We start from the raw sequence: 16,692 nt of genomic DNA on the forward strand, positions 1-16,692 counted from the left end.
GTCTGATAGAGGTGTGAGAAACAAGCAAGTCTAAGGTGGTGGGGAAGATTAAGTGCAAGGTCAGCTTTGATCATACAGAACATACAGAAACCTTGGGGTTTGAAAACCAAGTTTAGTACAGAGGATGGGGGTGCGGGGGCATCCTACCGATACCATTAGCTAGTTGTGTGATCTCGGACAAGTACTTAAACCTCCCTGTACTTCCACTTCCTCCCCTGAAAACGAAGATATAATAGCGCCCACCTCAAGGGACTGTTGTGAGAATTCACACAGTTAATATCTGTGCAGCACAGTTGCCCAGCACACGGCAACCACTCAGGAAATGTCAGCCTTTGTTTTTATAACCCCGGTGCACAAACTGTTCAATTATGGGGTCCCAGCCCTTACCAGCTATGTGACCTTGAGTGCATTACTTCTCTTCTCTAGGCCTTAGTTTTCTCATCTGGAAAATGGAATAGCAGCAATCTTATGTCACAAGATTGTTGGAAGGAGTCATGATACCACACCTAGGAGGTTGCCTGGCTCAGTGATCCCATGATCACTGTTACCTGACCTTAGTGTTATTTCCTCTGGTAAGAAGCTGAATAGGATAAAAGACATCCTGGCTCTGGCAGCAGGAAGTGCAGTGGGGTTGAATGCGCATGAGGGTGTAACCTGCACGCAGGAAAGTAATGTGTATTCTCTTACGCAATAGTGGGGTCTTGGCTCCTCGGGTTGACGCCTAAGGTGGCATATGGTCACCTGTTGTAAGCATTCATGAGAAAAGTTGAGATGAACTCCCCAGGGCAGAGATCTGCTCACACTCAGCATCCGTTTAGTTCCCAGCACCGTGCTAGACTCTTAAACCTTTTCAAAACTCGAGTCTGTCCAGCAGAGGCCGCCCTGGGCCGGGGCTCCCGGGACCCGAGCGCGCCGGGAGAGGGGAGGCCAGGGGGTGGCCTTGTCAGCGCCGCGGGGCCCGGGTGGGAGGGGTTTGGCGGGGGCAGGCGCGGCGGCAGAGGCGGCCCCGGCTCGGGCGGCTGGGATGGAGCAGAAACGCGCCCGGCGCGGGAGCACACGCAGCTGACGGAGCCGCACCGCGTTTGCCTGGCTTCTCCGTCAGCCGCAGGAACAAGCCCGAGCCGCCGGGGCTGAGCGCGCAGAGCCGCCCTCGCCTCCCGGCTCCCGCGGCAGCCAGCCGGGCAGAGGAGGAGCCGTACGCGCCCGGAGCGCTCGGTCATTCCCGGAGCTCGGCACCGAACACCCGGGTACCATGGTCTGCACGACTCTCTTCGCTCTCTGCATCTTCACGGCAGGTATTTGGGGGCGCCGTCCTCCCCGAGCGGCCGGGCGCGGGAGGGGCTCCGGCGGCCGGGGCTGGGGCTGGGGCTGGAGCGGGGACACCGGGAAGTAAGTCACCGCGCGCGGGCGGCCCGAGTGGCGCGAGCCTCCGGAGTTGCGTGAAGGTATGTGCGCACTTGAATTTGGGGTGGTGTGAGCCTGTGGAGAGCCTGGGCTGTGCGAGACCGAGGGGGTGACGGGGTCCTTCCTGTCGCAGCCCGCGCCCGCACAAACTCGGGGCTTTGTGGAACAGGTGGCTGCGCGACGCGTTCGAACCCTGGTGGGCGACACTGATGGCGACTTGAGGCTTTTCGGGTCTCCGAGCACACCCTGCCAGAGTCGGGCAGCCGACTTCTTGAGGCGGTTGGACCCTGGGAGGGAAGAGAAAGCGGGAGCAGCGGCGGGGGAGCGGGGCGATGGCATCTGGATGGCTCTAAGCGGTGGCTGCGCGCGCGGCGGGTCTGGTTGCGGTCCCTGAGACTTGGCGGTCTCTGCTCTCCGGTCTCCCGCGTCTCTGAGGAGGTGCGCTTGGGGATGATGCGGCACTAACAGCCCCACCGGCAGCTGCCTGACTCGCGATCAAACCTGGGGTTGCAATTCTACCCCGTGACCCGGAGCCTCCCCAAAAGGGGAGAAACCGTGGCACAACCCGTTAAGTTGGCTAAAACTACCCCCCGCCCCCGACACCAATTCGGGACGTCTTCGCCGCGCGCGTCTCGCGGGTCTCGGGACCACCGACCGCGGCCTCTGGCAGGGGCTGTGGAGAGAGGATCAGGCCTGAGCTCGGCTTAGTGGGGGCCGGGGTACATTCAAACAACGCTTTCAGTCTGGTGCTGGGTACCCAGCTTTTCCAGAAAATGCAGCCGGACAAGGGACAGCTGACTCTGGATAAGGTGGCAGTGGAACAGGCAGCGGAGTACGCGGACACCGGCATGTTTCGACAAGAATGTTCCAAAGCCATATGGCACAAGCCGATTTGACTGCTGCCTATAGTCCGTGAATTCTTTTCCTCCCGAATCGCTTGGGCTCCTGTAATTGTGGGCAGTGGTCGTTACAATCCTTGGAAAAGAAGCCAGGAGTTTCCTGACAGCTCACAAAAGAGAGTGCAATTTTCAGGAAAAGTTTCCAGACTTGAGAGTATAGCGTGTTTTGTTTCATTTTTGTTTTTGTTTTTGTTTTTCTCGACTTGCTGAAAGCCTGAGAAAACCTTTCGTTTTGGTATCCGCACGGTTAGCAACCGCGTCTGCGGAGGTTCCGGAACACTCTGGGCGCTTTGGCTACACAGCCTCAGCGGAGAGCGCCAGGATCCTAGCAGGTGTAACAGCCGCTATCCCAAACCACGGGGTTGCCATGTGAGGCAATTCCAGCCCCACTCCGGGCAAGAGGTGTTTACGAAATGACATGAAAGGTGCCTTTACTTTTCTCCTCGCTAGGAATCTTTTCATGAAGCTCAAAGCTCAGAAAAACTTGAGTGAGCCAGTAGAGCCCATAGATAGGTTTGTTTCCTGATTTTATCTTGTGGCTTGTCTTTTTTTTTTTCCAGTTTTTTTAATGTTTATTTATTTTTGAGAGAGAGAGAGACAGAATGTGACCAGGGGAGGGGCAGAGAGAGAGGGAGACACAGAATCCGAAGCAGGCTGCAGGCTCTGAGCTGTCAACACCCAGCCGGAAGAGGGGCTGGAACCAAGAACCCTGAGATCATGACCTGAGCTGAAGTCAGGCTCAATGACTGAGCCACCCAGGGGCTCCATTGTCTTTTTAATTTTTATTGATAGATCTGGCAGTTGGCACTACCCAGATTAACCCTACTAGGCAGTGTATTGTAGCTTTTTTTTTTTTTTCTAAGGAACTCAACATTTTTTTTTCTTGGTCAGTTTTAGAGTTTAGCCCAGCTATTCTGGAAGGGAGACTATTGCCCTTGTCCATCAGTGGAGAGAGAGGGCTGGTGGACACACAGAGTAGCCTGATCCCCATCCATGTACACATGGTGGGGGGTGGTTCTGAAGGGAGAAAGCCACAGCCTCCCAGTTTGGGGGCTCTCCTGACCCTGGAAACATAGTTAACGTGTCTGCATGTCTTTCAACCTTCCATCTGAAGGAATCTCTTTAGGGGAGGCTACTTGCAGCTAGTTGTCAGGAAAATAATATAAAAATTGGCATAAATACCTCATGTGATTCTTTGCATCCCGAAGTAGGGTGTTTTCAGAAACCAAAATAGCGTTTTTCTAGGAAAAACAATAGAGGTGTCAGTAAAGGAGAGAGGGGTGAGGGTTCCTGAAATGAGTGTGGTATGTATGTTTCAGTGACTCCTCTCCCAGCTCCTCTGGTGAAGCTCTGGTTAGTTTCACCCAGTAGTTGCTACTTTTGTGTTCTCCTCTAGTCTTCCTCCTCCTCTCCTCTTCCCCCTCCTCCTCCAACTTCTCCTCCTCTTTTTCTACCTTCTCCTCTTCCTTCTTTTTCACCCCTCCAGTAAAATTCTTCAGGTGATACCTTCTTGAGCCAGGAATGGGGCTTGGCAGGGGACATTTTGTAGCTTAGTAAATCCACTCGGTATATTCATAGCACTTACTCCTGCCTGAATAATGGACACTTGGACACTTGCAAATATGTGGGCATTGTCAACAAAAGTAATCTTGACACTTACTCACTTGTATTTTAAAAAGAAGGAAGAGAGAAAGCTTGGACCATCTTCAGTTCTTTCAAAGTTGACTGTGGCATAAACTGTTAAGGGTATTTTACAGACCATTCTCAAACATCTCTCTGTACAAGGCACACGGGAGTCCTGCCTCCGAATTGAAATACAAGCTGGCACCATCACGTTTTGGCTGCAGCACTGAGGAGGGAAGGAGAGAGGATGGCAGGGTGCAGGAAGTTTCCATCTTCATTCCTTTCCCTCTCCCTTCTGGATTCTCTTCTCCTTGCCCACCACCATCATTGCCACCTCTTGGTGTTCTATGGCTGAATTGTTTAAAAACTTCTTCACTCAAGGGTACCTGGGTGGCTCAGTTGGTTGAGCGTCTGCTCAGGTCATGATTTTGTGGTTCGTGAGTTCCAGCCGCAAACTGGGCGTTCTGCCATCAGCCTGTCAGTGCAGAGCCCGCTTCAGATCCTCTGTCCCCCTCTCTCTGCCCTTCCTCTGCTTGTGCTCTCCCCCACCCCTGCAAAAAAAAAAAAAAAAAAACAAAAAACCAACTTCCTCACTGAGACATCTGAGATATACTAGAACTTTACAAAGCCCTTTTCCAACACTCAAGGGGGACAAAAGGGAAGCAAACACAGGTAAAAGAAACACAAACCCCATGATCCTACTTTTCTGTCCTGGAGAGTCTGCCTTGTCTATCCCTGCTCTCTCCGCCAAGAAACTATCATATCTTACCCCAGTACTTAGGTTGCCCTTTGGTGATCAAGACCAGGAGAGCTAGACTGCAGTCGGCCACCAGCTAGAGATCCTGTTTGTGCTCTGGGCTTATCAGGTAGCTCTTCTCCAGGTGACTAACATCTAGAATGTCCTTATCATGGAAGGGCAACCCCACCCTACACATTTATGGCTGTGTTCTCACTGCCGATCCTGATATATAGGTCAAGAGCTTATCATAAGCATAGGAAAGCCTCACCATAAATCATATCATAAACCTATTAAAAATAATCCAAAAATGCACACACATTTAAGAACAGTGAGGTTATCCGTGGTTGTCTGGGAGTGGGGGTAACGGGTTGCTCACGGTCCTCTAGCCTGGTTATCTCCTGTTCCCCTGAAGTCAGTAGCACAAAGAAGTGACACCTCCTTCCCATGAAACCTGACCTGAGAAGGAGGAAGCTCTTCATTGTTATCTGATACCTTTACCGAGGCAGTGTTGCAAAGTGGTAAGCGGGAAGATTCTAGATTGCCTAGGTACAAAGCTAAGTTTTACTACGTAGTAAGTGTATAATTTAGGACAAGAAACTGAACCATTCTGCGTTTTCTTCTCTACAAACTTGGGAAAGTAAAACCTCATAAGGTTGTTGAAACTGTTAAGTGACTGAATATACCTACAGTGCCCGGGACGTGGTAAGCACTCAATAAGTGTTAGCCACTGTTGTTTTTATTACTCTTGTAAATAAAGTTTAGTAGCGATTGCTACCCATCACGTCCCCCTCTCGGAAATAGAGTTTCTGTGCTTGTGCTTAGACTATGTAAATCAAAGATCTCAACTAATATCCTAGCACAGTGCCAGCTGTTAATGTGCAAATGAAGAAAATATTCAACTGAGCCTACTAAATGCCTAATTTGAAAAGGTTAATAATGTGTCCTCCCAGCATTAGCACAACAGTCCAAAAAAATGCTCTGTGACGAATAGAAGTCAAGTCTCATGAAGGACTGTATTTCTTCCACAAAGCCTTTTGCAAACTGTGTGTGTTTCAGAAGCCCAACTCAGCTAAACCTTAAAGTCAGATTCCTAGAGCCATAAATTTTGGATGATTCAGATCCAAGAACTTAGGAATAGGCAGCTCATGGTTATCTGAATGATCCAGAATGGCTCTCTTTCATTCTCTCTCTCTCTGTCTCTGTCTCTCAGGCCCAAAATCATCAGTAATGGTCAGATCTCTAATTTACCTTGAGCATTTGGGCCAGGTTTAATTGTGTGTTTTCATAAGGAAAATATTGGCCAATGTCTGATGTTTGATCAGACATTCTTAAGCAAGAGTTTTCTCTGCAGGGGTGGGTAGGTGAGGAGGTGGCCACAGAATTTGGAAACAATGGACATTTTAAAAATACTTTCAAAAGGGATTGGCTGTCTTAACACCCATAGCCTTTACAGCAGTTTGCTTTCTTTTGCAAGTATCTGTCACTTAAGTTGGACATGTTAGTTTCGGAATCAAATATTTGCTTTGCTAATAAGATACTGAATGAAGCAGTTGTTTGGGAAAAAATAATGTTTCATTTAGAAGACAGTGGCAATTCTGAAAAGAGGTAGGCAGGTAGTGAGTGCGTGCCTTAGGCAATGATTGCTTTTTACTTGGAAATGCAGGGCTAATAGGTTGTCGTCCGGTGAATGTGCAAGTGGGGTGACTATAAAATAAAACGGACTTATGTGTGGCATTACTTATATTTTTAGTCACGGCTTCAATTATTTAAATGACAGAATTCATGGAACATCAGATTTTCTGATGTGTAGATCATTAAGGGCTCGTCATAATCCTTATGCCAAAGTAGCCCGTTTCTTTCACCTGTCTTTTACCTGTTTTAATGTCGTTTATAAACCTTGAGACCTTTGCCAAGGTCTCAGTGATGTAGAAATCATTACAACAAAACAGACAATTACATAATTCTTTCCATCTATGTTTTTCATTGGTACAGGGTGGTATAATGTCAACTGAAAATAAGCTGTTTTAGTTTTCTTTTGGCTAGCGCTGCCAGATTTAGCAAATAAAAACGCAGGTTGCCCAGTCTAATTTGAATTTCAAATAAACAGTGTATTCTAAGTATGTCCCTCATAATAGTTGGGACACTTAAACTAAACAATTCTTCGTGGTTTATCTCGAATTCAGATTTAACTGGGCATCCCGTATTTTATCTAGAACCCCTACCTTTGGCCTTTCATCTGCGGTTCACCTAAACAAGGGGTTTGATACAGGATTAGCTCTATTTTGAACCCCACCTCACCTAGCATTAGTTGTCCTGTACCTTTTCAGTCTGTTCTTGGGAAGACAAATTTAAGAGCAGCTGTCTCTAGGATAGCACTGTTATGTGGTTTTGAACAATTGGGATTTCTGTAGCCTTCCTGAGGCTCTATCACCTTAGCCTCCTGTACCGTTCCTTTAAAAAAAAAAAACACAACAGTATACGTATTTTAAATGGTAGCAATGTTCTTGCCTGAGAGCTGGAACTAGAAGCCTTCTAGAATCCAGCTGGCAACTGATTAAAAAAGAAAGTTAGAGAATAGCTTTGGATTTCAATGCTTTCTTCTGTGCCAGGATCTTCGTACATCTCACAAATATTAATTATATAAGGTTTACATAATTCCTGCCGTATAGGTCTATTGGAATACTTGAAATCTGTAGGTATGGAGCCTCAAGCAGCATATTAGAATTTCAAGGCAAATCGGAAAAAAAAAACAACAACAATAACCTGAAGCAATTGGACTGTGGTGGGAATTTGCACCTTTTATACCTAAGGCAAAATCTGTGAATAGGTAACTGTTCGTGGAAAACCATTGTGGGAAGTTACCAGTGTGGTATTTAGAAAACATGTCTATAGGATACAAAATAAGATGAACGGTAGAATACTTTGATGATAACATCTTCCAAATTCTGACACCTGATTTACTTTTTTATGAGGGAGAAAATAAGGACAGAGGAACTCTAGTGCAGGTGTTGAACATGAAAAGAATTGGAGGGGAGAAGATTTTGTTTGATTTTTTTGTTTTGTTTTGTTTTGTTTTTTGGCCGTGGTTGAATGGGGTGATGAAAATATATGTTACCTTTTAAATTACGATATTCTTGCCAGTTTTGTGTTGTCCAGAAGCATAACCTCATTACTGACAGAGTTTGCTCACTTACTATTGTATCTGTGACATCGGATTATTACCGGTGCTGTCCGCTTCTTAGAAAATCTTTTCAGTTTCTGTTAGAAAAGTTTTTGTGATCCCGCATATGGGCAACAGACAGATACCATTATACTGGTGTGGAACATTTATTTGACTGTTAGACACTCCATGCTATATGATTCTTGCTTTGTACTATAACTCGGATTCTTTAGGAAGAACAATGACAATCATTGTAAGGATAAAAGGAGGCCCTCTTTATTCACTATGCAAATAGTGAATGCTCTCTTTATTCACTACAATGCCTTGTCAATACGTGTTTAGGGAAATGTTTAAGACACCATCATTCTACTGAGTTCATGGAACATGTCAAGTTATATCAGATTATGAAAGGATTTCAACACATCTGAGAATGAGAACACAAGGGAATCTAGATGCCCATCTGTTCATCAGAAGGTCCTAAAGGATCTGGTGGCCCTAACACCTCTTTGTTGGCTGGGGAAAAGAGGCAAGTTATCGGCGGGCGCACTCTGCCAGTCAGGAATCCTCGCTATCGATGGATGCTGCCTGAGAGGCAACATCAAGATGAATATGGCCATCACCCAGCTGATGAGGAACAGAACCCTGGATGTTTGTCTTAAAAATTACAGGGGTAATGGGGACGGCATTCAGGAGGCGAGAGCTCTGGAATTCTCCTTTTTGAAGAGCTGTTCAGACAGGCCTGAGCAAGAGAGGGAATTATCAGTTTTGAAGGATAAATGATCATTCATCATTTACATTCTAGGAAATGTTGGTGGGAAAGTAAGTGTGACCTCAGATTACATGTGAAAACTGGGTCAGAAATGGACAGTAGGAAGGGATCATGGCTGTTCCAGAATTTCTACATAGGCTACATGGGAGAGGCTGGGGGTGGTCCCTTGCATGAGACAGAGAATATCAGATGGCTGAATGTGTTGGTGGGGGTGGTGGTGATAGGGCGTAATAATTAAAATAATTTGGGGCTTCTGAAGACCACACCACCCCCCCCCACCCTTATGCCACTGCTGGGAATGGAAAATGCCTCAGGTTTCATTTTTTGATGGGGGGGGGGGAAGAGATTCCTCCTCAAATTTATATGAATGTAAAACTTCGATTGGTATACCTTTTTGGGTTTGTGAAAGGTTGCAAATTGAGCCTTTCAGATAAAACAGTGCGGTGGCATTTAATGGCAGGTAAGTAAGGTACCCCAGCATTGTAAAAGGGTAAGTAGAGGGAGAAAACGCTTCAAGATGTCAAGAGGAATTTGCTGCTTGGTTCGGATCCAGTAAGGAGGGCTGAGTGGCCCAAGGGTGTGCACTTCCCGGCAGCCATCTTACGCCTGCACCTCAAAGAGCCCTATTTTGGACAGAATCCCCTTTAAATCTTTATAGGAAGAGAAGCACAGCCCTGAAATTTATCAGGTGAGGAAGGGATTTGTGAGAAGCAACACGGTGCGGTGGAATGGGCTTTGGCATAAGTCAGGCTGGCATAGAGTGCCAACTCCCAAGATCTCAATTTTCCCCCTCATTGAGTTATGATAATATACATTGAGTTTCCTCCTTTGCTGGATTGAGTGCCATGTTAGTTAATATTCAACAAATGTTTATGAGGCAGGTATGCCAACATATAGTAGGTTTAATTTATTTTACTTCATTGGCTTGCCTGCCCCCCACCCCTAGATTGTAAGTTGCAGGAGGCAAGAATTTTAGCCGTTTTGTCCCCACTGTGTTCCAAGAATGTAGAACAGAATGAGACATACAATGAGTGCTTCACAGATATTTGTTAAATTAATTTTTAATTAATAACCTACATATACTAAACATTGTCCAAGACTCTGTCCAAGATACGTCAATGAACAATACAGACAAAACTCTACCCTTAAAGAATTTGCATTCTTTGAGGATGATGAATTTTGACTTGGTCAGAAGAAAATCAATAGTTGAACATCTAATAGTCATCTCAAACCCAACATATCCAAATCTGAACTCCTGGACTTCCCTCTACCAAAAGGCTCCAAATGCAGCCTTCCCCATCTCAATTAATGGCAACTCAACTTTCTAGCTGCTCAGGTTGAAAATCACGAGTCCTCTTTGAGTCAGGTTGAAAATCTTTTGGGTCTTTTTCTCTCAACGCCCCTCATCCAATCCTTCAGGATCTTTTTGCCCTACCTTTAAAATAGATACAGAATTCAAACACCCTTTGCCACCTCTACTGCTCTCACTCTGGGTGAACTATCATCTCTTTCTCTTGGAATATTGTGGTGGCTGGCTCATAGGTCAACCAACTTTTGCCCTTGCCTTCCTAAAGTCTTTTCTCTACATAGCAACAGTTGATCCAATAGAAATGCATCAGATGACGTCATCATTCTATTCACAGCTTTACAGTGGCTTCCCATTGCACCCAGAGTGAAATCCCAAGTCCTTACCGTGGCCATTAAGACCACCATGAGCCACCACCACATTCATCCTTGGACCGGGGCCTCTGCATCTTCTTCGCTCATCCCACGCTAGCCACACTGTCTTTCTTATAGCATTCGATGGCTGGTTCCTCTGTCTAGCGCATCCTTTCTCCAGATGGCTAATTCCCTCACCTCACGAAAATCTTTCCTCAAATGGCACCTTCTCAATGAGATTTCTCCTGACCAGCACTTTAAAATTACAGCCTGTTGCACCTCACAATACCATATTACCAGTGCCCCTTAACTGCCTTTCCCTCTGCTTTTTCTTTAATGTCTATCTCCCTCCATCCTTTACCCATCCCTGCCCCCCTGGGATTTTGTCTGTTGTTTTCTGTAGGATCCCCAGTGCTAAATACTATGTGGCACTTAGGGTGTGCCCAAAATATATTTGTTGAACTGAATGATTAAAATACATTTTTGAGGGTGGCCAAAATGAAGACTTAATTCAAATTTTACCTTAGATCACCCAAAAATGAGACATTGGCAAACTCACTTACTATCAGGTGCTTATGTCTAGTGTTTCCAGTTAGTTTTTTAAAAAATATGAGTCAGCCTTTAGTTTTCATTGAGGGTTACAAAAGCTAAGCTTTAAAATCAGCTTTTTTTTTTTTTAGCTATGCACATACAAAACACTTCTTTTAAAAATGTAAGCCTTCGCCCCCCAACCCCCCCCCATGGATGTCACTTTAAAATAGCTGAAATGTCTTAAGTTCTCTGGCCAATTAAGAAAATGTCACCTTGGGGGGCACCTGGGTGGCTCAGTCGGTTAAGCATCTGACCTGGTTTCGACTTAGGTCATGATCTCACTGTTCCTGAGATCAAGCCCCAGGTTGGGCTCCATGCTGACAGCACAGAGTCTGCTTGGGATTCTCTCTCTCCCTCTCTCTCTATCCCTTCCCACTCTCTCTCTCTGTCTATCTCTCTCTCTCCCTCCCTCCCCAACTAAAAGAGAGAGAGAGAGAATGTCACCTTGGGACACCTGGGTGGCTCAGTGGGTTGAGCATATGACTCTTGATTTCAGCTCAGGTCATGATCTCCTGGTTCGTGAGTTTGAGCCCCATGTCAGGCTCTACGCTAATGGTACAAAGCCTGCTTAAGATTCACCCTCTCTCTCCGCCCCTCCCATTCATGCTCTCTCTCCCTTTAACTCAAAAAAAAAAAAAAACCAAATAAACTTTAAAGAAAAAAAGAAAATGTCACCTTTAGGGCACTTGGGTGGCTTAGTCAGTTGAGCATCCGGCTCCTGATTTCGGCTCAGGTCATGATCTCATGGTTCGTGGGATGGAGCCCTGCATCCATCCGGCTCTGCTCTCTCTCTCTCTCCCCCCCTCTCTCTGCCTCTCCCTTGCACGTGCACATGCTTGCTCTCTCAAAATAAATAAACATTAAAAAAAGAAAGAAAGAAAATGTCACCTTTGAGCTCAGCTAGAAAGATAAAGATACCTCCACTATTTGAACATTTTTGAGAATTTTCTGAATAACTAAAAACAACCCGATGGTGAAAAGTAATTTGAGTTTGAAGGAAGCATGACTGGCGGTTTCCCAGTGATGTTTGAGAAAGTTAAGTAAATTCAGATGCTGAGTGTTGAGAGCATAAGTTATTTACTAATAAACTTGAAAAACAGAATGGGGAGTTTTCTTGGCCTTAAAGACTCTGCATTCTGCCTTCACTGGTCATTCTGAAATATGAATTGTGTTTTAGTCCAAGCAATGGATGGAAGTGATTAAAGCCCTGACTAAATCAAACCTGCATCCCGAGAGCACGTGTTACTGACCTGCGGGGCTGACACCCCCTGACAGGGCTGGTGTTAAAATCACCCAGGCTGGCATATCCCTCAGCTTCATTATCCAACAAATGTTCATGGAACTCTCCGGCTCACACAGAAACATTTCATTATATAGCAGCTGCCAAAAAGAACAGGAGCTTAGGATATAACCACATACTTGTCTGGAAGCCTCAGGGGCAATGGTAAAATTTAAGATTGTACTTGAAGTGCAACCTATAAACAAACCAAAGAATAGAAAAGATGACACTTTGCATTAAAAACACCTGCCTTGCTTGACCAGTGAGGTCCATTGCCCATTCTTGAGGCGGGAAGGCGCCCAGGCACCTTGAAGTGTAGCAGCACTGACTGTAAACTGGGGAGGGGCAAAGGACAGTGAATCTGCCCCGATGCTGGAGGACCAGCAGGGAACTGTCTCTGGGGGTGTGGGCGTGACTCTGGACGACAGGTGACCATTCCCCTACCTCCCTGCTCTGGGAAAGACCGTGTCCCCGACTGAGATGGAAAGCAGGGCCTATGGTAATTCTAGGCTTAATTTTTGAGGAACTGTCAGACTGTTTTCGAAAGTAGCTGCATCATTTTATATTTGTGTAGTCCATCTCAATAAAGCTATTCAAGTAACATTTTTTAAAGTTTTTATTTATTTCTTTTGAGAGAGTATCCCAAGCAGGCTCCGTGCTGTTAGTGCAGAGCCCAACACGGGGCTCAATCCCACAACCGTGAGATGATGACCAGAGCCAATATCAAGAGTTGGATGCTTACCCCCCTGAACCATCCAGGTGCCCCTCAAGTGAATTTTTTTTAAATAAAGGAAGGGAAAGGAACATGCATCCACAAGACAAGTTTCCCCAAATCTCGAAGACAAATGTGGCTGCCGAAGGAGCAAAAATTATTACATCACTGAGACCCGTTCCAGTTTGGAGGGTGATCAGAAAGAGGGAGAGATGTGATTTTTGAGATTAGGAAATTTACGGCCAAGTTTTTGTTAAAAAAAATGAAATGTCAGTAAGGGATTATTGTCTCTTGTTTTGTAACAGTTTTTAAAAGCTGCCCCCCCCACTGTTTTTTTTTCTTATTATGGAAACTATAAATAGACACAGAAATTGACAAGAATGTGTCTCTTACTGGCCCAGACTTGATTCTGTTTGTTTTGGTTAAGAACTTTTTTTTTAAGTCGTTTTTTTAAGTAGGTTTCACGCCCATTGCAGAGCCCAACATGGGGCTGAACTCATGACCCCAAGACGAAGACCTGAGCTGAGACCAAGAGTCAGCTGTTCAACAGAGCTACCCAGGCAACCCTTGGTGAAGAACTTGTAAAAATATTAATATGTTGGCAAAAATAATTAAAATGTTAGTACATTGGAAATAATGTAAATGTCTAGGTATAAAGCACTAATCCAGTAAACTAGCATACATTCAAGGTTCATTCAACCACATAATACCAAGCGTTTGGATGAATGAGGCAGTTGGTTTATTTATGTACTAACACATTAAATAGGTTACGATCTGTTGAAATAATAGTTGTCACTTTATATTTCACAATTGTATCAGAAAAGCAAGTTACAGGGGCGCCTGGGTGGCGCAGTCGGTTAAGCGTCCGACTTCAGCCAGGTCACGATCTCACGGTCCGTGGGTTCGAGCCCCGCGTCGGGCTCTGGGCTGATGGCTCAGAGCCTGGAGCCTGTTTCCGATTCTGTGTCTCCCTCTCTCTCTGCCCCTCCCCCGTTCATGCTCTGTCTCTCTCTGTCCCAAAAATAAATAAACGTTGAAAAAAAAATTAAAAAAAAAAAAAGAAAAGCAAGTTACAGAATAAATGTACATTGTGATGCAATATTGAAAGCATTATTTTTATGTCTGTGCCTGCACAGAAAATGATTCAGAAGAATCCAGTGGTTATTTCTGGCAGGTGGGCTTTGGATCAGTATTGCTTTTTATGCTCTTTTGTTGTGTCCGAAATTTTTTTAATAGTTTGTATTACCTTCACAATTAAAAAAGTAAAGATAGTATCAATAATTCAATTCCTCTTTATCAACATTTAATGTGGCTATAGTAACTGCTGGATAGCTATTTTTATCCTCAAAATCTTGATTCAGAAATCCTTCTGATGGAGCCTTCAAAAACTACGTCTTAGAAAAGCAAAAACCTCAGGAAGGTTTACAGGATATCACTGACGTAATGGGCAGGGAAGGTTCTGGGAAGGAATTGACTTAAAGTAATACTATATTTTGTAAAACCAGAGCGCTACATAAATCATTGATCAGAACAACTGTCTCGGTATTTTAAGAAACTCTGACTTAACTGATCAGTATTTCAGATACTTCATTCATTTTTAATATCTTGATTTTGATGTTTTTGTCACTTATGGGAGCAATTTTAAATGAAAACATTATTCTAAGCTTCTCTAAAATGAAATCTGTCATCTTAGACATCAAATAAGAAAAACAGTCCGCAAAGAATATAGGATTTGTTTTTCTTCAGCAACATTAAATTTGTTATATCATCTTTTTGATAAAATAATCAATAAAATGTGGTTTAAACAAATGTGAAAGCATCCATTACTAACAGCCCATGAGCATATAGGGCAACCCCTTCGTATTCCAAATAAGGCTCATAAACATGCTAGTATAAGGCAGAGATTTCGCATTTGTAATTTTTAGTTTTAGTAGGTATCGCACTATACTATGATGTTGATTTCCTTTGCCACTTCATCTAATCCTCCTCTAACAACCCCATGGGAGAGACAGTACCGATCCCATGTTGCAGTTCAGGTCACTGAGTCTCAGAAGTTAAGTAATCACACAGCTGATAAGTGACAGAGCTAGGCTTTGAACCCAGGTCCGTCATCTTTTACCCACCTTAGCCCCTACTGTCTCGAATGGCCAAATCAGACTATGTAAATTTGGTCTCGGAAGTTTCTCTCTCGACTCTGGTCCTCTTCCCCATCCCCGCATCTACAGACTTGACCGAGGACTTTGTCATCTTTTCCTAGACTGTCACAGTAACTCCTAAATGGTCACTGGCCACCCTTTCCCTTCTCACAGTCTCTCACCACTCTTTTGGAAATCATTCAGGCCAGGCCAAACTGCCTCCTCCCCACCGAAGGAGGAGAAGCAACCCTAGATCTACTTAAGAGTCTTCTAGGTGCTCTGATTGTGGCTGCTAAACCCCATTTCCACCAAAGGAGGAGTGCCTGGCTGACTTAGTCGGTTAAGTGTCCAACTCCTGATCTCAGCTCAGGTTGTGATCTCACAGTTCGTAAGATCAAGCCCCGACTTGGGCTCTGTGATGACAGCACAGAGCCTGCTTGGGATTCTCTCTCTCCCTCTGTCTCTGGCCCTCCTCCTCTCACACATGCTCTCTCACTCTTGTCTGTCTCTCTCTCTCTCAAAAACAAATAAATAAAATTTTAAAAAGAACGAAGGCTTCTTAGAGAAGTGGCGAATTCCCCATCTGTGTTAGAAAATACATAAGATGAGCCTAGAATATCTTGTTCTACCACGTAGTAAGAATGCTGTCAAAGGCTACCAGGCTCCTGTCAGAAAGACTCAGAAGCACTTAATGAGGCTCCCACTGGCCAAAGATGGAACAAATTCAACGCCAGTAAGGATAACTGCAGTGGATTGGATCACATTGTTCAAACTCACGAGTTAATTGTGATACCGGAACAAAACAGTAACAGCACACAGCTTCATTGGTCCCCCTTGGAGGAGGCTGTTATTTTGGGAAATAAGAGATAAATAGAATTAAAATTCTTGATTGATTGATCTTATTTTTGACTTTATTTTGTGCTGTGTCCCACGGGGTGACCACATACTGGATGATGGGATGACTGTCTTTATATAGGTATCCTAGCTAATAAATGAAGGTGGCATGGTAGAAATAGAAGAGCACCATATTGTATCACCTGATGAGTTAGTGAATCTTGGCACTGACCCTCACTGGCTGACAACACCGTGAAGGGTGGCATAGCCAGATACTATATCTCCTGATGGAAAGGTACACCATCCCCTGTGAAATAGGCTTCCCACACTGAAGGGGACCCACATCTGATCAAGCCTCCACATCCAACTGTGAAGTCACAGGAAATACAGAGGCCCAAAGAGGGTGTTAAGTAACACCACAGAAGTGGAATCAACAAACTTCTGACCACAGACAACTCTACAAGACAGACGTACTTGGTTTCTTCAATAAATAAATTGCAAGGAAAAAAGGGAGATTGAGAGAAAGATGGGGAGGCAGGATTTATCGATGAAAAAGAGACTTTAAGAGAGACACAGTGACCTGTCACAACTGTGGACCTTACTTGGATCAAACCAAAACTGTAAGAATAAATTATGATATTTCTGAGACAATTGGGAATTTAATCATTGCCTAGACATTTGATGATATTAATGTATTATCGTTTCAGTATGACAATGACATAGCCATATGTTTTTAGCAATAGCCCTTTTAAATGTTCATTTGTTTTTGAGAGAGAGAGAGCATGAGTTGAGGAGGGGCAGAGAGAGAGGGAGACACAGAATCCGAAGCAGGCTCTAAGCTCTGTCAGCACAGAGCCTGACATGGGGCTCGAACTCATGAACCTTGAG

The 16,692-nt window shown here is 44.7% G+C and overlaps 1 protein-coding gene across 1 annotated transcript in view; it reads left to right on the forward strand.

Annotated features, from left to right (window-relative positions):
- Positions 1-1,006: 1,006 nt before the first annotated feature.
- Positions 1,007-16,692, forward strand: part of PARM1 (prostate androgen-regulated mucin-like protein 1) — a 106,813-nt gene continuing 91,127 nt past the window's right edge. Inside the window, exon 1 of the mRNA XM_047091077.1 lies at positions 1,007-1,295. Coding sequence (XP_046947033.1) covers positions 1,253-1,295 — 43 coding nt within the window. The 5' untranslated portion in view covers positions 1,007-1,252. The remainder of the gene's footprint in view (positions 1,296-16,692) is intronic.

The sequence above is a fragment of the Lynx rufus genome, unplaced genomic scaffold (assembly GCF_022079265.1).
Source record: "Lynx rufus isolate CCGP_SWC_20201006 ecotype Redwood Valley unplaced genomic scaffold, mLynRuf1.p SCAF_3, whole genome shotgun sequence".
Taxonomy (NCBI): domain Eukaryota; kingdom Metazoa; phylum Chordata; class Mammalia; order Carnivora; family Felidae; genus Lynx; species Lynx rufus.